This window comes from Gouania willdenowi, chromosome 16 (assembly GCF_900634775.1).
Source record: "Gouania willdenowi chromosome 16, fGouWil2.1, whole genome shotgun sequence".
Taxonomy (NCBI): Eukaryota; Metazoa; Chordata; class Actinopteri; order Blenniiformes; family Gobiesocidae; genus Gouania; species Gouania willdenowi.
In genome coordinates, this window is record NC_041059.1 from 19,163,707 (window position 1) to 19,187,992 (window position 24,286).

The window sequence follows — 24,286 nt, forward strand, 5'->3', positions numbered from 1 at the left end:
AACAATGTTTACACATGGTCATATGTTTTATTCTGGTGTGAAAATTAGCCAATACTAAGTCAGCAGAGGAAACACTGTGAATGCCAAACCCTTTGTAAATATACATGTATTTTGCATTATGTTGCATGTTGTGCATCACTTCAAACTCTAAAATATATAGTTAGTGCAAAAATATGTTTGGCTTTTGGCAGAAAATTTTAAATACTGACACAAAGTATGGGGATGTTATTTGGGCCACATTAATAGTTGATATTCATCAAAAACAGTCACCACCTACTTACCTACTTAAATTCTGTATTTGAGTGGTTAAATTGGCATTTTTACAAGATCCAACCATTATGTGTCATGGCTATTTATGAGAAAAAAATCTAACTATTTGGAAATTGTTAAATTTGGTGAATAATTCTATTTTGAGGCGTCTACGTATATGATGTCTATGAGTTGATCAAGGAAAGAAGCCGATATATGAAACTGATATATTGTTCCGATATATTGATATCCGATACTGATAATTTCATGATATCGTGCATCACTAAATATAGCATTTATTTACCTTGTTCTGTCTTTTTTACATTGTAGCAGGCTGACTATAGTGGTAATTTTTGTTTTTTAATATTTAATCCAAAAAAGTTGTTTCAATCAAAAAAGCGTTTATTTATTTATAATTTTTTGTATTCAGTGCATTCAAAAAAACACCTTTTCCATCTAAGAAATTAGTGTTCACATTTTTTTCTTGAATTAAAAAGGTGTTTTTGATTGAAGTAAATTAAAAAAAAAACTAAAAAATTAATGGAATAATAAAGATACAAATGTACTATTCATAATATGGCCTACATATAAGATGACCATAAAAAAAAAAAAAAATTCAATCAAAAAACAACAACAAACAAATCATTTTAAATCAATTAATTATTTGAGTTTCAAAAATTGTTTTTTTTTTAACACTTTTTTTCTTTGATTGAAAATATTTATTTTATCAAAGTAAACTTTTTTTGGTTGAAATTTATTTATTTATTTTTTTTTAAGTTTTTGAATAATAAAGACACAAATCTACCTCCCTATCTAATCCAATCGGCGGTGTTTGGCCCGCGGCCCGTATCTTTGACACCCACTCTTAGCTCGTGCTCGTGTGTGAAGCTGCGCCTTTAAAAACAAACTGTTGCCTGCGTGCCGTCCACACTGGTCACGCACAGACCGACGAGGTTTGGGACCCTGTGTCAGTCACACGTTTACGGACATTTACGGACTCGCTACTTTAACGGACACGTCAGCTGTTCGGGTCCACAGAGCCGGACCTGGACCTGGGGTTGACCCGCTGTGTCCGGACCGAGTGGGACTGACGCGTCACGGACACTTTGACCAAGTTTTCAAACTTCAAACCCTGGAACAAGAGGAGCTTTAATGCCGCAGTGAGCCGTTAATAGTTAACCGGGAAACTATCTTCTTTCTTTCAAACTTTTCCGAGGTGGACCTGAACCCACTGGTGAAAAATGGATAAATACGAGGATTTAGGACTGGAGGCGAGTAAGTTTATCGAGGATTTGAACATGTATGAAGCGTCCAGAGACGGCCTGTTCCGGACCAGGAGGGATGCGGGAAACAACCCCGACTTCGAGGAAACCAGGAGGGTTTTCGCCTCGAAAATGACCAAGATTCACATGCAGAAACAGCAGGAGGAGATGGCTAAGAGCAGCCAGGCCCTCAGGATGAACGGAGGACACCACAGCGGGCTCTACACCAAGGACAGACCGCCCATCAACAGCTACAGACAGGCAGGGGAAGCGGCCAAGCCCCCGATCCTCTCTGGTCCAGTGACTGGGAACCAGTACGCCCAGTGTGAAGGGCAGAAGCAGCTCACTGGGAGCCAGTCTGAAGCCCTGATCCAGAGGGGACATGGAAACAAAGCTGACCCTGTAGATTCTCACGTGTTCCACTACAACTCACAGGCCCGTCAACCTGCCTGGACTCCATCCAGAGAGAACCAGCTCTCCCAGTCTCTGTCTGGGTCAGTGAGTCCCAGTGCATCCCAGATCTCCCAGTCTCTGTCTGGGTCGGTTAGTCCCAGTGGATCCCAGCGCTCCCAGTCTCTGTCCGGCTCAGCGAGTCCCAGTGCATCCCAACTGTCCCACTCTATGTCCGGGTCAGTGAGTCCCAGTGCATCCCAACTCTCCCAGTACGGTTCGGTGAGTCCCAGTGCATACCAGCTCTCCCAGTCCATGTCTGGGTCAGTGAGTCCCAGTGCATCCCAGCGATTCCCAGCACCTCCCGTCATTAACAGCCTTCCATCCCAGCAGACCCAGGCTGGCCCTCAGGTCCACCAGAGCCCCCCGTCCCCTGCAGGCCCAACCCAAGGGTGCAGCTCCTTCCCTGTGGTTCCTCTGAGCTCCTTCACTGGAGACGCTGACCTCTGCCTCCAGCAGCAAACCCCCCAGCCCGGAGCTAATCACTGGTCATCCCTGACTTCAAAATCCTCTCCCAGTAATAATGGCCCAGTGGCAGCTTCACCTGTACCTGCATCTTCTCAAAGTCTCCATCCCACAGCTCATGCATCTCCTCCTCCTCCTCCACCTCCTGTTGCTGCTGCTGCTGCTTTGACCTTTGGAAAGGCCCCCCAAAGTGTCGGTCAAGGTCAAGGTCACATGCACATGGCTGCCAGTGTTGAAGCTGAAGTGCCATCCTCCCCCGAGCCTGTCCGGCCCCCCACTCTGCTCCTGGACCAGGGCCTTCAGCCTTCAGCAGCCGAGGTCAAGTTAGAAGCTCTCACCAAGCGTCTGGAGACGGAGATGGACGGACAACCAAAGGCTGACTACTTTGGTAAGATGTCACATGACGACTGCATGAGGACGTGTGTTAGGACGTCACACGATTAGAGCTGAGTAAGAAAATCTATTTAATTGATCTTAAATCAATTTCATTGAAATTTTTCTAAAATTGATTCATAGGTGCTGAAATTGGTTTTTATTTCACTCTACTGCACCTGCTCGACATGTAAACATGGCAGATGAAACTCCGCTGGGTTAGCCATAGGGCTGCATTTGTGATATTATCGCAATATCATAAAAGACGATTTTCTAATCGCAAAGGCTGCCATTAAAAAAATAAAAAAGAACGCTCCCGATTTTACGCATATCCGCACACCCGTAAGAGTCGAAAATATTGAACTCCTGCGGCTGTTTCACATGACGAAAGCCAATCAGTCTTTGTTGACGATGACGTCAGGTCGTCTACACGGACACTGGTCTGTTCACCCATTCAACCATGGAGTAGAAGCTGTGTGTGACCAGCTGTATGACACGGCCTTTATAACCGGGACCGGACTAGGAAGGATTAGGCATGGAGGAGAATCAGCGAGGAGGTGGTAGTAGCAGGTAAACGTTTTCTCTGTAGCACTGAGCTAGGATAGCATTAGCCGCTAATCACACCGGCTTTTTTCACTGGTGGTTTATGTTTGTGAGAGGAGAAAAAAGAGCGCAGCTCCTCGCTTCAGCAGGCAGTGAAACTCACCCAGTTGGATGTGTCGCTGGTGGGTGGGGCTTCGCTTCAGACGTGCGTATGATGCGAATGGGAAATTTTTTTGATCCTGCGGACCCCGAGGTACGTTTCGTATGGACGATGTGTCCGGTGCTGCAGAAGACGCATTCGGTGTGAACGCAGCTTGTTGTAATCTGTGTTTTAACATTTATATTAATTTATAGTATAAATAAATCTGGAATTGTTTATTATGAAACAGATTGATTTATAAATTATAGCATATTAAATCGCAATCGTAATATTGACGAAAAAAATTGTAGTTTTAGATTATTTTCCAAAATTGTTCATCCCTAATAAGCCGCCCCAATTTATGTCAGAAGTTTGGAATCAACTTATTAATATCCAAATAAATTTGAAAGGTCAATACTGAATCGAAATCAAGTCGTGATTAATCAATTCAAAACCTTATTAATCCAGGTTAGAGCTGGGCAATACGGACCAGAATTCATGTCTCAATATTTTTTTTCAAAATGGCGATATACGATACAATTCTCAATATTTTTAACTCGATAAAGTCTGACCAGAAAGACAATTCAGGGTTAAATTTGCTGATGAAAAATGCCACACAGGCACATTTATTAACAAACAGCTGCACAATATGAGTCACTTTTGGCTTTTTCTCCTCTAAGGCAGTGGTTCTCAAACTTTTTTGGCTCAAGTTCTTCTTTTTCTCTTATTCCTGAATCCAAGTACGCCCTTTGTCCGACCACAACATTTTTCTTAAACTATTTAAAAATGACTATAGAGCATAATGATGGAATGAACAAGCGATGACACACATTTTAAGGAATCTCATTTTGAGAAAGAAACTGTATTTAATGCAGTGGTTCCCAACATTTTTTGGATCGTGACCCCATTCCAGAAATTCTGGCGACTCCAAAGACGTTTTTTTCTTTTCTTTCTAGATTTATTTTTTGATCAAGTTTGAACTAGATTTATCTTTCACAAAGTGAACATGTAGAAATACAGTTGTTTAAGATTGTGTTTTAATTAAAAAAAATTCTCTTCTGAGAAGTAGCAAAAGCACTAACTCCTAAAACAAGTATTTCAATACAAAATAAGCTATAGGAAAAAAAAAAAAAAAATCTATTTAGGCGATATATTGTCTATAGCGCCAACATAGTAAACTCAATATATCTTGAATCTCGATATATTGCCCAGGCCTAGTCCAGGCGTTTCCTCACTTAGATGTTATTCGTGTTTATCGTTTACTGCTAAATCTCCATTTAAACTTATTATAACTTCAATACTAGTTATTAGGGATGTGATTCTTTGGGTGGCTCACTATTCGATTCAAAATCGATTCTCGTTTTAACCGTTTCTCGATTCAAAAAAAGTATACAGTGCATAGTGTGTTAAGGCAAATTATGGCATCAAAACATTGTATAAGATAATTTTAAATAAACTGATTCCAATGATGTAATCACACAAAGGCAAACTTAAGACACAAGGTAACATTTATTCATGCTAAACAAATAAAAATGTACTTACTGTACAAGAAATAACTTGCAGAAATAAACTTGCCTAAATAAAAGCAAGGCCAGCTGACCATTTCTTCCAGAAGTGAGTCTCAACTCTCAGTTACTACAAGATTAAGTTCAAAGTATACAAAAAAAAAGGAGTGGAGGGGAGGTGGGCACTGTGGCCCCCTCGTGTCTGCTGGGTTCGGCCCCTGAGCCTCTTAGGGTGCTGGGGCTGCCGGCTGAGTCAATGTAGAATTTTTATTGTTATTATTATATCTTATTTTGTTATTAAAGTACATTTTTCCTCTCTTCATCCCATTGTTCTCTGGGTGTACGCTGTCGGGTTATCACATTGTTGTTTGTCGCTGTCTTTTGTCTTCTATGTTGCAAAGTCAAAAATATTTATTTGATTTTTTTTTTTAAATCGAATTTTTAAGTTCACGAATCGATTCAGATCGTCGTGGATGATTAGAATTGCATTTCTTATGTGAATCGATTTTCCCCCCACTCCTACTAATTATGTTACTGGGCTTTTATATTTTTTTGCTCAAATTCAGCTCCCTCTTATTGAATTACAGCATAATTAAAGCCTCCCATTTCTCTGCACTTTCAGATTTGAATAGAATAGAAATGGTGATGAGTCATGCTGCTATCTATGATGTCTAGAGGTGACATTTTGCTCTGGTGTTGGTGAAACAGTGGGCAGTGGGTGGAGAGGATGGTCCGTTCTTATGGGATCTCTAATCTATTCTCATGCTAGTGTTGGGAAGTTTTAGCTTCATTTGAAAGTGGTTGTTTTTAGGATTTGTTGACCCTTTACCATTCATTCAAAAAAACCTGTCTCACTTAAAACGACGAAACGTAGTTGGAGAGGGAAATAGGATGAGATGAGGTTTCTCTTGGCTTCAACACACACGTAGACACATGCACACACACACACACACACACACACACACACACAGACCTGACCTCACCACAAAGGGAACATCCAGATGTAATATCACGTCATTCGTTTTTCAGCCTTTCCAATAAGACGTTCTGGCCAACGTCACTGAACACGACAGGGCCCATAAATAGCCTAATATGTATGGATGTGTGGAAAACACTGCAGAGGTGGAGATGTGAGAGTAACACTCACACATGCCCAGAGAGTTCCTGTGAGGACTTTTCCCACCACTCCACTGTTGATCCTCTGAGTCACTCCCAGTTAAGAAGGACTGGTGTGTGTAGGCTACATTAATCCGTGTATCATTCCTTCATTCGTTTTTCATTATGTAACAAAAACATGAAAAACGAAAAAAAAAAAACCCTCATTATTTGATATTTGTTTCCAAAACCAAAATGAAAAAACAAAAAAGCTCTTTTGCTTCGGTACAGGAAAAGAAAAACGGAAAAAGAACACTTTTATATGTTTTCTCCATTACGGATTTGCCAAAGTACGTGACCCAGAAGTGTACTCTCATCCGACGCTAACGGCTATGCTAACTGCAGTTCGGCATTACAAGATCGCTGCTTCCAACTGTGCATCCGAAACGTGTCCTTTTCGCTTTAGCTGGTGTTGGGCGCAGAACCTCCTCACGGACATTTGGGAAGATTTAGAGACTCCTAAGTGTTGCAGAGCTAAAGATATCGCGGAATATGTAACGCTTCTCTTCTGGGTCACGTACTTTGGCCAATCGGTAATGGAGGTTTTTCGTTTTCTGTACCGAAGCAAAAGAGCTTGAATTTGAAAAACAAGGCGTTTTGCGTTTTTTTCATTTTAGTTTTGGAAACAAATATCAAATAATGAGTGTTTTTTTTTTCGTTTTTCATGTTTTTGTTACATAATGTAAAACGAATGACTCATGGATCTTCTACTTCACTATTTCTGGTTAATCCTCCACCATTCAGCATCAGATGATCTGGATTCTGAGAACTTTTCATGTTTGTTACTTTATTTGTATCTATAAGTGATTGTTTACACTAGTATCACTTTTATTCCAGTGGGGGGGACCGCAAAAATGTGAATGTCTGATCCAAGGTCCACATTATCAACATTCATGTCAGCATTTAGAATAATGACTGATCTGAGCATTAACGCAAGAACCATCGAAGTGTTTTTGGTGTAATTTTATGTGTATTTAGAGTTATTTTGTGTTTTGTTGTTATTTTGTGTGAAATGTTGTCATTTTGCATGTTTTTCAAGTCCCTTTATGTTATTTTCTGTCACATTGTGTGTTTTTGGAGTCCGTTTTGAATGCTTTTGTTCCCTTTTTGGGTTTTTTAGAGTCATTTTTGTGTGTTTGTGTTATTCTTTTATGTACTGTTATTTTGTGTATTTGGACTCATTTACTGTATGTGCATTTTCCTTGGGGGCCATACTAATTTAGTCCGAGGGCCGCACCAGTTCCACATGCCTGCTTTACACTTTTTTTCATTCACACATTCAATTATAAATCCAACTCTAACAATCAAATTACTTTTCTTCTCTTAATCTTAGTTGAAAATATTTAGTTTGTAAAAAATGTGAATCTCTTGTGTTCTTATTTATCTGCATTGAGACTGCAAATGTACTTTTGCCATCCGTTTGCTTTGTTGGTAGCATTGCTAATTCACAGCATGCACCAAACTTCTGCTGATCCGTCTCTTCCTCTAACATTGCTTCTGTGCTACTGGGTTCAGAGTTTCTGGGAAAAATTGTTTTTTTTTTTTTTGGTCAGTTTACAGCACCAGGGGAACCTTAAGGAATGTCTGATAGAAGACCGCAAGGAATTCAAGAAATTAGGTCCTCAGAGACAGAAGGGAGGAGGTTTCCCAATTTGGTTTTAGGGGGGGTTCCTGTGGAGTGGCTGAATGGATTAAAAGACAAATGGGGGAGTTTTAAGGAGAAGTTCATGGCTGTGCTTTGTCCTTGACCACATGAGCTGTCATTGATAAGGTGAGATTTATGCACAAGTTTGTCCAAGAACAGAAGTCCAATGTGTGATCCAGAGCACTGTACTTAGACACACACACACACGCACACACACACACACACACACACACACACACACACACACACACACACACACACACACACACACTGATTCAGTGCAGCTTGTACTGTTGTGTAAAAATGGAGGATTAATTGATCCCATCTGGCTGTCGACTGCACTTCTTTATTCTAACTCTTCCCAGGGACTCGTGGCTTTAAGTGTTTAGGTTCTGGATGTTGATTTTTCCCAGTGTGTGTGTTGTTGATGTTCCATTCTCTTAAGTACACATCTGTTACTTTTTGCATGTGAATGTATGGGCTGTGGGCAGTAGGGTGCTTCACAAAATACATTTATACCACATTTTTTGCCAGATCGCTTTTCGCCTTGTTCACATTGACATTGTAAAACATCTGCACCAAAAAAGGGGCCCATCGCTGCACATTTAGAGGTGGTACACTTTTTCACAATGTTGGCATTTTTTATTTTTTCAGGAATAGTGTATAAACTGTTGTAATTTTCTTACTCATTTACTATAAATACAGGGAGAAATTACTAATGACGATACTTCCCTTTATATCGTTAAAGCTTCCGATATCTGTGAAAGTTACACATTCTTTGGTTGAGCAATAAAGATTGTGAAAAAGTGTGCCACCCTTTATAAGTTATTTATGCCCAATTTTTGGTACAGATGTTCAAAATATCAATAGGAATGCGGAAAAATGTAATCTGGTAAAATTGGGAAAACATTATTTTTATTACCATTATATTGGGAACCACTATAGTGGGCAGTGAAGCATTTGTGTGTTCTAGATATTTTTTGATAATGCTCTTACATCACACAGCTCTTTTAAATTGTAATTAAATTAAATCTAATGCCACCTATACCACTACCAGCTGCCGTTAGTCATTTGTGCTATATAGGTTTCAAATTAAGCAAATTACTTTACTTGATAGCTTTCCTTTTTTATTAATATTATTATTATTATTATTTAAAGTATTATCTCATCTATTATAACCTTGATTCAAAACAGTTAATGAACAATTTATGGGAATAAGTCACTTATTCAACTGTGTGGTTGCAATTAGGGGTGTCCCGATCCCATATTGATATCGGATATCGGTCCGATATCAGCCAGAAAACGAATATTGGATCTTATTGGACTGCATCTAAAATCTCCGATTGTTTTTTTGGATTTATTTTTTCAATATATTCTTTTTTAATTTTTTAATTCTTTTATTCAATCATAAAATATTCTTATTCTAAAAGGTTAATTATATGCAATCCATTGGTTTATAATAAATGGGTCTGTTTTTTTTTTTTTTTTTTTTTAATAATAATCAAGCCTCTTCTAAGATTCCGCAATGCAAAATAAGTAATAAAAATATGTTTGATTCTTGCTGATATCTTATTGGGTCGGTATCGGAAAATACCCAAAGTTGCAATATCTGTATCATATCGGAAGTGAAAAAGTTGCATCGGGACATCCCTAGTTGCAATACTTTGATTTTTGTGCCAAACAAACAGTTGAAAAGCATTTTCCAATGTAAATCAGCAAGTCATTTGAATAGATAATCATGGTTAAAAAATAAATCTCAAGAGTTCATTAAAAGTACTAGCAAATTCTTCCTAAACAGATTTGATTTCCAAGGTTTTACTGAAAAGATGATTGATTGAATTACAATGTTTTCCAATATGTTCTCCCCTATCAGAGCTAAGCTGACTATACAGGAGTGAATGCATGTGTAACTCTCTGCTTTAATGTGTCAGCAATGCATTCAGTGAATATAAGACCTGCCCACAGTGAACCCCATCCAGTGTCCCGATATGCTTCACTAAATAAGCGGGCGTAGACGATGGATGGATGAATGAAAGTAATGGAAACCGCCTAGAAGTGTGACAAAGATTTGGATTGTTGTCGACAATCCTCTAAGTTTTGATAGCTGGGGAAGTTGAGTGGTGGTGCTGGGGGAACTGGGGAGAAGTTTGCAGCATGTTTTGCTTCCCTTCCCCCTCCACTTCAAGCCACTTGGTCCGCTGACTCATTACACCTCTCTGGAATATAGGACTGAGGCCAAAAAGCCAATTCGGAGTGGCAGAAGGACCAAAATGACAGAATTTGTTCCCCTCTAAATAGAGCAGAGAGAGGCACATGTACTGTTTATTTTTTAATTTATGTTTTACATTCTGTGGTAATTACAATTACAAGCATAAGCCAATGCATAAAAGAGCTCAACGGTTTTTGCCTCTGAGTGCAGTTTTTTTTTTAGATATTCTTTGGAAAAACACTGAAATAATGGGGTTTAAGGCACCACCTCTCATTCTTGTTTGATGACTATTTTTACTGTTTACATGGAAACAAAACGAGCCTTAAATATGAACAACACTCTTCTACTTTCTAATAATACCCTCCCATTATCTCTGAATCTTTTTTCCAGCCTTTCGGGCCCCCGGTGGTGCCTCCTTTGTGTGGCAAGAGGAGTGGCTTAGTGGAAACGTATACATGGTGGAGCTGTATGCTGTAAATCTGGGTGAAGAGAAACGTTTTGATGAAGGTTTTTCTTTAACTTCACGAGGAGGCTGTGTAATGTAATGTGTGGATACAGTGAAAACAGACTCTTCTTTGTCCGAGTCGGAGGAGAGGCGGGGCCTCGTTTCTGCTGAAAACTTGTTGTACACAATAAACTCCTGCTTTCCCACTCTTTCACGTGCACATACTGTACGTGCACACATGACAAGAGAAAAACATTCATTATTGATCTAAGGATATAACTTCTTTGGCCGAGTTGCTTCTTAGGCAGTTTTAATGTAGAATTCTGTAAATGTAAATTGTCTTGGTGTTTACCCGTTTCCGTGTCTTGTTACATCCTTCTGTTTACGTTCTGTTTCATCTTCTTTTCCAATTGAATCCCTTTCCTGGCTATTAAAATACCAATCCTGCTAATCGGGTTAATAGAGTCAACTACTGTTAATGTTACATTTTAGTTGCTTCTGATGATTTACAAAAAGCAACTGCTACACCGAAATCACGCGAGATTGCGTTGCAAGAGCGACGTTAGCCACACTGCTAGACCTGCTAGATAAAAAAAATACGATAGAAATGCGTGATATCGTCCCATAACAATATTTGTGAGACCTTTATTTACCGCCAACTGGTGAATCCCTCTCATGTCTTGCTCAAAAAAGATGCTTCTGTCACCAGGTAACGTGACCACCAGTTCAACTAATACACCAGCTGCTAAACCTGTCTTTGTACCAGTCATATTTTTCTGAACTGCTTGTTCATCGTGACACAATCAACACAAATTTCAATCCCAGGATAACGTCATCACTAGTCCAACTGTTACACGTTGTGAGAGATTTTTTTACTGGGGTGACTTGCGGAATTTGGACTTATTTGTCACTTTTTAGACATTCAGTTACCTGGTTCCTGGTGAAAAACAGAGTGTAAATGCGTGTTATTGTTCAACATGTCGTTAGCCACCTCTGTGTCATGGCGGGGTCTATTTTTAAATGAAAAGCGAGAGAGAGAAAAATAAACGAGTCAGGTCACCTTTTCCGTGTCCGATGGATTTTTCCATTTCAGTACGTTACTTCCTGTTGTGTTCTCTGCGATCCCAGAAAATCAGAGGGAACTAGTGTACTTTGCTAATATTGTGATATCGGACATTATTTGTCCCACGTACTCAGAGGGAGAATGGGACTATGAAAGATAGTTGAGTTCAGTTTGTTGAATCTTCAGTGGCTTGGATGAAAACTAGATGCATCTTTGATCACATGACAAGATCATGTGTTTGTCAGGAGTTTCTCAGTCAAAGGAGAGATTATGCAGTTCAGTCTGGTATGCTCTCAAAAAGGCCTTCTCATCCTGTTCAGTTCATTTAGAAACACATGATGCAAACTGATGGCTGCGTGTCTTTTCATTTATTTCTCCAGTTCTTTGTTTTGGTATTCTTTATTTTCCTTTCATTGGATTCTGATGGAACCTCAATGAGAGGGTGGATTTATTATAGGATATTATATCAAGGCCTCCTGATAAGTTACAAATGTTGTGGTTTATCTAAGAATAGGAGCGTATGGATTTTTATCAGCTTCTTTATTGCCAGACCTCCGGCTCTGTGAGCCAAGTCAAATAAGCGGCTGGGTGAAATATTCCAGTCAGACAGCACAACTAAATGAGCTTATTAACTCGCGTGAATGCAATTTGTTGTATTTGCAAGTTTAAATTGTAAATGGGTGATTTGTGGCTTAAAAGTAAATACATTTGAATTAAACCAATGGCAGAGCAGGGGAAGGCAAGGCTGCCAAATAACAACAAAATTCCATCAAATGGATGTTGCATGTTTTGTTTCCCCCCAGGCTCTTTGGTTTCCTTTAGAAGTAAATATGCTTTCTGAATGTTTGCCTCTGTGTCAGCCATGTGACTTACGGTAAGTCTACTTGGCTGTAGACTGATGAATAATAATAATCAAAGTGCTGCCTTATTTATGTAACAAATACAGTAAGAGGCTCTGTGGGCAATCATAGAGTTGAATGGATTGGCCTTGTTATTGCATCTTCTAAGCACTTTACATGTTTCAGGCTTCTAGAAATTATTGTATTTCCTTGTGTGACCATAGTGCTGACGTGCCTCAAAATTCCTTGTGCTTTTCGGGTTTTTTAAAACAATCACGACTCTCACATCTTTGAACCAGAATCTGCTTTAAAATTTTTCTTCTGGTACTTTGTCTTGTCTCGATACAAAATAACGATTTTTTTTTTAGGTTTGTGTGTGTTGTTGTTGTTTGTGTTGCCGTGTTTTGTGTGTGACATTAAACGCTTGCAGGTTATAAACAAGTTGAGTCCACTATTCTTTCTGTAAGTCAATATGTTTTGTGAAATTGCCATTGAATGAGAATACCCGTATAAATAATTAATGAATGTTTGTATTCTGTCACTAAGAAGTAATGTTGAAGTGTTTCCTGGCAGACTCAACCATGACTAGTTTTAGGCCAAACCAAACTATTTTATTCTGAAAAATCGCTCACTCACTTCATCTTCTTTCCTTTCTCAATTTACAATACTTTAACTCGTCAATTTCTCCCCAGGTTGTGGGATTAAAAAAGAGAAAGCATTGGGATGGTATCAGTTTCTTTTTTTTTTTTTTAAACAAACATTGCAGTAAACATTTTTGTTCCCCAATATACAATACAAGCAAATCACATTGTGTTGGGTCCCAATTTTAAAAAGCATTGACCAGTAGATGACATGTCTGTGCGTCTTTATTTCAGGAGTCTGCATCAAGTGTAACAAGGCAGTGCATGGAGCCGGCCAGGCCTGCCAGGCCATGGGTAGCCTCTACCACGACAGCTGCTTCACCTGTAGTGCCTGTAGTAAGTACAGATATCACACGTACACACATGCAGCTCATCTCACTTCCTCATTAATTGACTGCTAAAGATGTTACACTTTTTAAGTGAAATTGGTATTTTCTTCACTCATTCAGGTCACCCAGTGAAGAACACACAGTTATGTAAGATTTACTCTCCTGATCTGCTGGTGTTTGGTTTCAGGGTGTGCCTGTCAGTGCCACAGTGCACACACAAAGACTAAAGACCACCCAACAGGCTCATTCGCATTTGTTAATAATGATAATGTTCAGATTGGTAACACTTTTAAGCCATTGCCAGATTTAAAAATATATGAAATGCAGAATTTAGTAAAAAAAAAATCAAAAAAAAACAGCAATGCTTGAGAAATGGTTACTTTGCAGTGCTTGTACAAATAGGAGAGTACTTAATGAGTGAGGCCAATCATACCTAATGATGGATTGTATCTGCTGTTACCAGGAATGCAGCCCTAAACATGTAATGAACCTCCACCATGCTTAACGCTTTCAAGTGACATGTCATTGGTAGAAAACTCCTGGTGCCAGTCCTTTATAGACCAGTTCATGTTTTCATGCATAATCAGGTCATTTAGTTTGTTTCCATGTCAATGGTTGGGCTTTTTGCCAAAAATTCTCCAATGAAGACCACTGCTGTCCAGACTTCCCTGCACTGGCGATAGATGCACTTTGATCCCATTGCGTTTTCACCAGATCTAAGCTCGAAAGTGCAGGCTTTGTAAATTGATTACTTATTTTTGAGAAAAAAGGGCCAGTATTGGCACATGTTTTTATGTGTGCCTTGTTCACTATTGGGCTATTCAAGGATCCACTTACTGAAGGTTTTGTTGCCCAATGTTAACTTCGATGACCAATTAACCAGATATGAGCTGGGGGTCATGGCCCTTTCAGCAGAATCCACAGTTGGTGCTTGGCTTGTTGCTTCCTGCCCTGTTTGTGCGTCTTTGGGTGATGTAGGACACGGGCTTAGTGCTACACCTAATTAAAAACCATGTCCCACTCATCAGATCAAAGGAATGTGAAGCATTCCTGGCTCTGTGGGTGACCCCCAGCTGAGGCTCATTATCTTGCAGCATCCTTGACCTTGGAGAGGATACAGGCACATTTCTGGTTACCTTAGCTTTATTCCTGCTCCTTGTCCTGTGTTTATGTTTGGAAAAGGAGATAAAAGACAGGAGCCACTTTGTAGCACAGACTGCGGCTCAGGTCTGAAGTGGACAGGGCCAGTTTACACACCACATGCCTCGCATAGCTTATTACACGTGAGGGCATTAGGGTTGTGTTGGCTGTGAGTGGCCCCCAGGAGAAAGCATCTCATCTGGGGAGGAATGCAGGCATAGGGGGCCTCAGTGGGTTGATCTCCATGAGGACAGTAGGTGCTGTTATGTCAGCTGGGTGTGAGTAACGGCCCAACAGTGTGAGACAGGGAGACCATTCACTAAATACTATACACCATACATTACGCGGTCATAATCGATGGGTACACTGACACATGCATAATAAACAGCAAGCCTGTTATTTGAGAAAATTCTGAGAAAAACGTTACTCCTATAGCGTAAAGTAATGTTCACCGTGTACTCAGCCGTCAACTGTCAACGATAATTTGCATGAACTCATTTTCTTAATCAGTTTTTGTCCATTTTATAGACGAATAATTTCGGCCCTAAGAAAATGCAATGATGTCTTTTTAATCATTCACTTCCAGGAAAAGGCAGAATTAAAGCTTGATTGTGAAGTTGTGGCATGATCACTGTTATATTCGTGGTCTCCATGTGGGAGAAGTGAAAAATAGTTTAATTAGAAAATGGCCTTGTGCTTTGTTCGGCCCCTCAGGTGTTTTACATTTTTATGAAAGCGCAGTAGCCATAGTCTTTTCAGACTGTCAGTGTTGACTCCTGACTGTAATTAAGCTGCTATCTCTCTACAAAGCTCAGAGCCTTCTTTCTCCCAAGTTTCTGGGAAAAAGACAAGAATGTGAAGCTGTCGAATGGCCCATAACTCACTTTCATCTCATCGTCCTGTAGGGAGACAGTGCCCAGATTGTCCGTCGGTAATTAACTTTGGCACACCTCAGCCTGATCACAAGGATTATGCTCCTTTGAGAGTTTTGGTGAAACTTCAACTCAGAGATCAGGACCAAAATTGTGTCATTGCCACTTTCTGTGGATTTGACATCAAATCTACCGGTGCTTTAACTACAAAAGGACACTTTTCGCTGCTTTTTTTGGGATATTTTTGATAAATATTGCCAAAAAGACCGCTTGTCTCGGCATTCAATCCCTATCTATTAATTCATGAGCTTGCTCTTTGTCCGCGAACAGGATGTGGGTAGAAGTAGCAATCTAGATAGTAAAAGTGTATGAGATGGAGCCAGTGAGATAAAGAGAGTGGCTGTTCACTGAGGTAAAGCCCTCCTCCCTCTGGCTGTCCCCTCACACACCTCCCCACTAGGAAAATGTGTGGAATGTTCCCTCTTCCTGTGGGACCTGTGCAAGAATAGCTTTGTGAAGATAGTGAGCCTTGGTGTGTGTGTGTGTTTGTGTCTCTGTATGTGTCTGCGTGGCTATCAGGAGCAGGATCTGATGCATACGCAGACAGAGGAAGCCGTCACAGCATGTGGAAAGAGACCAAAAACACAACAGGGACAAAGCTGATAGTCATAAGCTGCAGTTTTCATCAAAAATGAAGTGTTTTAATGCTTTTGCTCTACACAGGATTTCACAAAGACGTGTATGAACAGACACTTTGGCCAAAGCAGTCAGCCTGCCCTGTCTGTGTTATTGGAGATCAGATGATTTTATGAACAGCATGAGATGGAGTTGGGCATCATGAATATTGCAAAAGGCTTCATTACCTTGGAAGAGTTTAATTAACTGGTTCTCATACGTCAGTTTGGTAACTTTCTGAGCTCATGGCTTATTCATGTTTCTCCTCTGTGTCGTATTTTACCTTTTGGAGCCATCTTAAAGGTCCAGTATCATGCTATTAAAAACCCCAACAACAGTATTTTAGGGTTATTTTCCCAAACTTGCCTTTTCTGGACTTTTAGCCGTCTGAAAAGTTACTTTCACAGTGCTCCTAAAAACAGGCTGTTTTGGGGTTTTTATGCATATGCATGAGTAGGCGTAAACACACGCTGCTCAGCGCTGCTTCAGCGTGTGTGTTTATCACAGCAGCAGTCAATCATTAACAGTCTTTCTTCTCCTCCTCACCTCACAGACATACTGTAGTTTATTTAGAATGATATTCCATTGTTTTGTTCGACCACTGCGTCACATTGAGTCAAAAACACATCAGATTATCCCATAAAAGCAATACAAGGTGATATAACGGCTACTAATAATTAAACTGATTTTTACACTCTCATGAGCTGCTAAGTGGCTTTCTTGTCATCCTTACTTCTTTTGACCACAGACATAGTCCATTTAGGACAATACTCCACCGTTTTGACCGACCGCTTTGTGTCACAAGCAATACAAGGTGGTATAACGGCTACTAAAAGTGGAACTGATTTTGAGCTCTCTTTGGTTTATCTATATACTGAATGTAAAGATATGAACTGTAATAGCAACCTGCTTTGCTATGTTTGTTTTACCTGTGAGGTAGTTTGAGAGGAAGGAGCCCACATTGTTACGTAGGGTAGGAGGAGCCAGGTTTGTCAGGAGGAGGAGTTTCCACGATGTGAAGTCAAAACACGAGAAAAATCCAACTTGCCTATTTGGAGCTGACTTTTTACTAAATGTGGAATAACAAGGGAGGGAGTAAACAGAGCTTTTTCAACTTTGGCCCTCTAAATAAGGCTAAAGGAATGTATATTACTGTAGCCAAACCATTTTAAAGTAAATTTTTCATAATACTGCCCTTGAAACCAACATATTCACACATGAATATTTAAAATAAGAGAAACACTCCTAATGAGAAATGGACTGCTAATGATAGTCTGTTTTCTTTTTGTTTCTACAGATCGAAAGCTGAGAGGGAAGGCTTTCTACTATGTGGGAGGGAAGGTATTTTGTGAAGAGGACTTCTTGGTGAGTGAACAATATGCAGTAAGTGTGTAGTGTCTATTTGGTTTTCACACATTTATGGTCTGCTGATGTCATATACGCAGAATTGTCTGAATTTCTGATTTACATGCATAGTCTTTCTTTCATCGGAACACATTTTTGTACCTCAACCTGTAATGGATAGGCCTTCACCTTAAATACTTCAAATTAGTCACACTTTGACACTATGACCCAGTTTGCAGTATTTAATGCCAGCATTTCATATCAGCTTTCCCTTTCAGGAGGGACTGGGACTGTAATTGGAAAAGCAGGTTGCTTCACTTTGTAGTCTGTGATCTGTGAGTGCTGTTTACACCATTGCTGGATAGAGAATGGGTGAATGTTGAATATTTAGAAAACAAAAAAAATGTTCCTTAAGGTGAATGACGTGAAGCTGTAGCCTGCAAATTATGTCTTTTTTATTTTTAAATTAGTCTTTGTAGTTCCGTTCCACTATTTCCTGCCCTTTATGTGCGTGTTTACTCCTTGACCTTTTTTGATTTTTCCCTTCACCAAATGCTCCATGCAAGCTCAATTAAAATCCAATCTCGTGTAAATGCTGCATAGATTTGCTTTGAATTAGCTCCTTATGTGCCACATTAAGTTCTGATTTTTCTCAGAAAGGTATTTTAATGCACCTCTGTCTGCTTATTTTGCAACAAATGATTCTTCTGTGTGATTCAAACTGGGAGCTTAGCAACCACACCCTTTTAACCATCATTATTATGTAACTCAATAGAATGAATGATTTGATTTAATTGTACCTCTCATTTTCAATTTGATTTAATTTTTCTCTGCAGTATTCAGGTTTTCAGCAGTCAGCTGACAAGTGCAACACATGTGGTCACCTGATCATGGACATGGTGAGTGTCCATCTGCGTGCGTGCGTGCGTGTGCGTGAGCATGCGTGTGTGTGTCATAACAAAATGAGCTCAGCAGCAACGCGGTTTCTTTATCCTGATGAGATTGTCATGTGCACATCTGGATAAAGACTCAAATAGTCTCAGTAGGAAAGTGTGGTCTTATACACACACACACACATACACATCTCTTACAAGTTTAAATAACCTAAGAAGTCCAAATCAGACCCCACCCCCTACCTTACTAACACTGTTGCAATTACCAGTACAGGTCGGACTGAGCCATGTAAAATATGTATAAAATCCCCAATAAATCATGTTGACCTGACACATCTATATATATGGTAGTTCACTCAACCAAATCAGCAGCTACTAATAATACACTTGCGGAGGTGGGTAATGACTTTCTGTACATATGACATTAAACATTTTTTTTTTTGGGTGAATGCTGTGGAAAGAAGCATGTAACGAGAGCTGCGGATGGAAGTTCATTATTAATGGCTTAATTTCCTTTTGATTCATTTTCTCTTCAAAGATCCTGCAGGCCCTCGGGAAGTCGTACCACCCCGGCTGCTTCCGCTGTGTCATCTGTAACGAGAGCCTTGATGGAGTGCCCTTCACCGTGGACACCGAAAATAAGATCTACTGCGTCAAAGACTACCATAGGTGGGGGTCAGCATTGTGTGAGGAAGGCAGCGTTATCCAAGGAATATTTTCTGGGTTTCATATTCTCTGTATAATCACAGCACATCCTCTAATGTTCATCTTATTGTTGGACCAGGCTGAGCAGGCCCGCAGGGGTGGACTGAGTTCCTCTGCCACGTGTGGCAGAAACATGAGTAGTTTAGTCTGGCGTGAGAGAAGAGAAGAGGAGTGGGAGGGAGTCAGGGAATCACTGTCCAGTTAGGGGTGTGAAGGGTGGCGTGTGGCCATGGCTGCTCCTACAACAAGTCTGAAGTAAGAACTGTTGGGAGAAAAACATGGTTTTCTGTCATTGCTGCTAAAAATGTGAAGTGTGATTAAATCCGATTCAGATTTCTGCAGAAACACTACATTGGCAGCACCTGTAGAGCAGCAGCCTGCAGTTCCAGATGTTCTTCAGCATGTACAACACATGGCCAGGCAGCCCCCACATGTTAGCTACACTTATTAAATCAGACAAACCTCATTGTGTTTAAATGATGTCTTTGATGGCTGTGGGATACAGTCATAGCCATCCACACCAAAAGCCCCTTTGTCTATTCCTCTGACATCCACTTTCCAGCCCTTTATGTAGAAATAATGAACTGGGATTGCCTCTTGTTTTTTGTACTCTGGGATTTAGGGGAGTCACTGGTGAAAGGAAATGAAAGTCAGCACATCTGCACACCTGGTATTTTTTTCTGGTTTGGCCTCAGTCAGGGGGCAAAGGCAGCAGGCTCAGCTGGATTTCAGCTTTGGGAACTGGATTGACTTCAGCCTGTTTATTCCCAGTCTTCAGAATGTAGATTTGAAAAGGCTGTGCAACTGTGTTATTTCTACATTTCTCCCTCAGGGTTCTGGCACCTAAATGTGCAGCTTGTAGTCAGCCCATCCTGCCCTCAGAGGTAAGAGAACATCAGATTCAACTTTTTATTTATTTTAAATTCTTGCAGAATGGTTTACGAGGAGAGTTGTGCTTTGATTTCTTTTCAGGGCTCTGATGAAACCATTCGAGTTGTTTCCATGGACAGGGACTACCACGTGGAATGTTATCACTGTGAGGTGCGTATAAAACCGTGTTCTCCGGCTTTTGGGTTGCACAGAGCTACAGAACGTCTGAATAGCTCATTAGGAGATAATGTAATGAGGCGATCCCAGATCCTAATTACAGTCTTGGTAATTGCGTGGTGCATTTTAGAGCAGGTATGCGACACTCAGCATAACTATCCTGTGTTTTTTTTTTTTTCACTGAAGCCTGATTGGGAAGAGCATCCTTTTGCACATGTTTAATGCAATCTTTCAGAGCTGAGGGGATGTTGCTTTATCAAGTTTTCTTCTTAGAATAATTAGGGGGCCAAGCCCGCGAGGTCTGGGGACGGATCAGTGGTGCTAGGAACCCTATTGTAATCGCTCAGATTTTTATTATTATTTTTTGACCGGTAAAAGTGGTGCTACAAGCTAAACCGTGCAAGGGAGGGCGGAGCCCTTTGAAGGGTTGGTCCAGACCCATCCACATACCTCCGAAAAAAAAAACCTCACATATGTCTGCCAACAGGTGGCGCTACAACCAAGGTCAACACGTTTTGGCCTACAACACCTACACTGTATGTCTCACATTCAAAAACTTTGTATCCATAGGTTCCCTGAATGACATTGAATCCCTTGGGCTCGGCCCCGCGCAAAATCGCAAAAACTGGAAAAATTACTTTTTCGAACTCATCATTGGGGTTTTGTCCAATCGGCATGAAACTTGGCACGCAGAGTCTTCAGTTGGATTTGATCTAAAGTTGAGTAAAGAGTTTTGTTCGGTCGAACAAAATATGCGCAAATTATTAACGAACAAAGTTTTCTAGCCAGCTATAAAAATGCGAACTGTTGTAAATCTCGGTCATAATAAATGCTAGCAACACCAAATCTGAGATCCTTGATTGGCATGTGACTGTGAGGGTATGTGCCAAATTTTAATAATATAGGCCACTAGGGGGAGCTGCAATAATGGGAAATTTATACCTCTTAAATGGCAAGACCGATTTTACCAAATTTGGTGGGTATGACCTTGGGTCGCACCTGAGGCCTTATCTCGAAGTTATTTGCGATTGGTCAAAGTGGGCGTGGCTTATTACAACATAAACAACAAACATTTATTGCAGCTGAAGTATTATGTTGAGGGCTGTGAAATTTACTGGGCACATATAGCAGAGCACACAGATCACCCATATCAAAAAGTGCAACACTAGGTGGCGCTATAATGCGTGCAAACGCATTTTGGCCTGTAAATTTGAGATTTTAAATCACATCTTCATAAACTTTATATCCACATGTTCACTGCAAATGGCACATTGGCCTGCGTCCTGACGCTTACCCCAAGCCCGTCATCCTTCGTGACATACTTCCATAGATTCCACGAAACCTAGGGGCCGAGTCGCTCGGGAAGGTTTTGCCCCCTTTCATGACTGCTTGCAGTTCTAGTTTAATTTTATAGTTACATTTATTTAAAGAGGAGTGTTATTTTGTAAGGAGAAGGTAGTGGGGTTTTTTTGAAGTCTAATGTTGTAACTGTCTCATCCAGGACTGTAACATGGAGCTGAACGACGAGGAGGATCACCGCTGCTACCCTCTGAATGGACACCTCCTCTGCCACTCCTGCCACCTGAAGCACATCCAGCCTGGCTGCACCTCCTCTATAGCAGCCGCTTCCTCCTACTGACAGCAGAGTAGATGGAGGGAGCCCCCTGCTGGAAATCAGAAAGAACTGCCCAGTTAGATCTTCCAAGATTAGATATTTGCAATTCTTGTTGTAGAGGATTGATTGATTGAATGGATCTTGTTGTAAAATATTCTGATGATGTGATGATATATTTTCAACGGAAAGATGTCATTTATGCAGGACCTGACAATGGTTTTACCCAGGAATGAAGTACAGTGATAAGCCAAAAGCGTAAACACAGTGAAACTCTGGCTTATTGCAGAAGTGTCATCAGCCGCGTTTGACGTGTCATTGATGTGCTCTTATCTTATCTTCAATGCGTTGTGCCTTCCAACTCACTCAGGTTCCCAGAGAGAACAGTTTATTCAAACCCACCCAATCTTTCACCCAGATTAAATGAAGTAAAATATACTCCCTGCTGCTTTATATTTTAGTTAGAGAGGAATTAGGGTATGCTCGATTTTCATCAAAATTGACCTAATCAATTTTTGTTTTAAAGGACTTTGTAGTTTAAGCCTATCCTCCTTCACACTAAAATATAGAACCAACAGGTGAGCAATATACACAAGAGAAACAGTTTCTCTAAGAATAGTCAATATGCAAACATATTACATTATTTCTCTCTCAAACTGCCGACCTGTGTCTCTCTTGAGGGATTACACATAAAATAATTTTCATTATCATAAAGCACGTCAGAAAAAAACTTTATCAGTGTCTCCAGCTCTTTGTGCCTCTTACAATCAGTTTTTTTTTTTTTTTTTTTTAACAAAGGATTGCAGGTAAAAAAACATGAACTGCTCTGTGATACAGAAACAATTACTGGTCACGTGCAGTCTGTTCTAAGCACTTATGTGAAGGCTTTCTCTATGTACTAATGAAGATTTATGAGAATGATGTATTTTGTTTGATTGATTTTCAAGCCATTACATACTAAAAAAAAACATGCAGGTTCACACTGTTTTAGTATTTGTTAAACTTAAATTTCCCTCATTAATTACTATTTGTTTATTAACATGAAGGACAATTTTGGTTTCATACCTTTGCCATCCAAGTGTTATTAATATCTTGTCAAGTTTACTAACTTAAATAATAAAATGCATTACCTTTGAAATCCTTGTTTCAATGTGTAGATGTGTGATGAGAAGCAGTATTTATAAATGTAAACAACATAGGATAGACATGGGCAACTGGCCCCCAGCCAGCTGCATGTGGCCCTTGGTTTTATTCGGTCCCCAAAGTAAATGCACATACGGACTCCAAGAAAATGACAGTAAAATACACAAAAAGGACAATGAAAATACACAAAACGACCCCAAAAACATAAAAGATGTTTTCAAATAAATAATTACAAAACTGACTCCAAGAAAACACAAAAGGACTCATAACGCACAAAACTAAACAGAATGACCCAAAAATATGCAACATGACTTCAAAATCTCATAAAATAAAACAACAATATAAATTACACTAAACAACAAAACCAAACAAAGCCCTTTGTTCCCTTCTGTATTCATGTTCTGATTGGTCATTATTATGCTTTTCTGAAGATTTTTTTGTGTCTTTGTTGTCATTCTTTGTCTTATGAGTCATTTTGTGTATTTTTGGAATCTTTGTGTATGTCTTTCTTTGTTTACTTCTTTGACATTTTGTGCATTTTTCTCTCAAGTTGTGTGTTTTTGGCCGAGGTGAAAGTAACTGATTAGAAGCACTCACTTTACTGTCATTGAGTTGCTTTTCTGGGTATGTGTACTTTTCTGAAAATATGTTAAAATCAGTAATTTTACTTCTACTCAAGTAAGTTTTAAAAGGAGTAAAATAATTCTTTACATTTCTACACACAACCGTTATTGAGTAAATTATTATTATTTTCTTTACAAATCATTTGTGAAACTGCAAAAAAGATTAAATGACCAGACAACATATCACATGCATCACATCATAGCCGACCAACTCAAAACCGGCGCGCGTGCGTCCACTTAAATTCTCAGAAAACATGTGAGGTGTATTTCATAAAGGAGGGTTAACAAACTCTTGAATCTATCCATAAACTCTGGGTCAACATACCCCGCGATGGGAAAGTCTGGGTATCGGATTCCATTACAGCTGGTATGAAGTGGGTCAATCAACCCAGAGTATGTAAACCTTGGGTTACTTACGTGCACGCGCGATAAAAGGCCATCGTCAATGGATCAAAGGTTACACGAACTACCATGGTAACCACCCGGAAGAGAGTGGTTTATTCACCCTAATTGGTAAAATAAGCAGTTGCTTGAGGAAAATGAGCCTGTTCTAAAGGTACATTCACACTGGCCGCCACTTCAGTGACTATAGTGGCTTAAATCACCCGTGATTAGTCGCACTTTTTGGTCGCTTCATCGCTTCAGTGACGTGATGAGCGGAGAATAATATGAATAAAATGTGTCTGTAGAGACGTGGCAGCAGCTTAGGAGAACTCCGGTTACACTGGCTATAAAGGCAGTGACTGCCACTTGATATCGCATCATTTATGTTGATATTTAATGTAACATTGTCGCCAGTCATGTCGACGTCCAAAAAAATGTCATAAAAAAAGACTGAAGTGGGACGCGAACCTCAAAAGTGGATTCATTTCAATTGTCATCTCCCCTTTATATTCGCCACAAGTTTGTAACCAGGGAACT

General features: G+C 39.9%; 1 protein-coding gene across 2 annotated transcripts; it reads left to right on the forward strand.

Annotated features, from left to right (window-relative positions):
- The first annotated feature begins 1,129 nt into the window (after positions 1–1,129).
- On the forward strand, positions 1,130–22,737 carry limd1a (LIM domains containing 1a). 2 transcript variants are annotated; one of them, XM_028471682.1, is made up of 8 exons: positions 1,130–2,814; positions 13,217–13,318; positions 17,296–17,381; positions 18,179–18,241; positions 18,774–18,904; positions 19,773–19,824; positions 19,913–19,981; positions 21,489–22,737. In XM_028471682.1, exons 1-8 carry the CDS (start codon positions 1,491–1,493, stop codon positions 21,624–21,626), a joined length of 1,965 nt encoding a protein of 654 aa, XP_028327483.1. In that variant the 5' UTR covers positions 1,130–1,490; the 3' UTR covers positions 21,627–22,737. The 2 variants fall into 2 exon arrangements, with proteins under 2 accessions (XP_028327483.1, XP_028327484.1); XM_028471683.1 differs by having other exon boundaries at positions 17,296–17,363.
- The last annotated feature ends 1,549 nt before the right edge of the window (positions 22,738–24,286 follow it).

Excerpts from the sequence above, each read along its gene's own strand:
- limd1a (XM_028471682.1), top strand. The coding sequence starts at position 1,491 with ATGGATAAATACGAGGATTTAGGACTGGAGGCGAGTAAGTTTATCGAG. Across the intron at positions 17,382-18,178 it reads TGGTGAGTGAACAATATGCA|TATTCAGGTTTTCAGCAGTC; the intron begins GTAAGTGTGTAG and ends TTTTCTCTGCAG. Across the intron at positions 19,825-19,912 it reads AGCCCATCCTGCCCTCAGAG|GGCTCTGATGAAACCATTCG; the intron begins GTAAGAGAACAT and ends ATTTCTTTTCAG.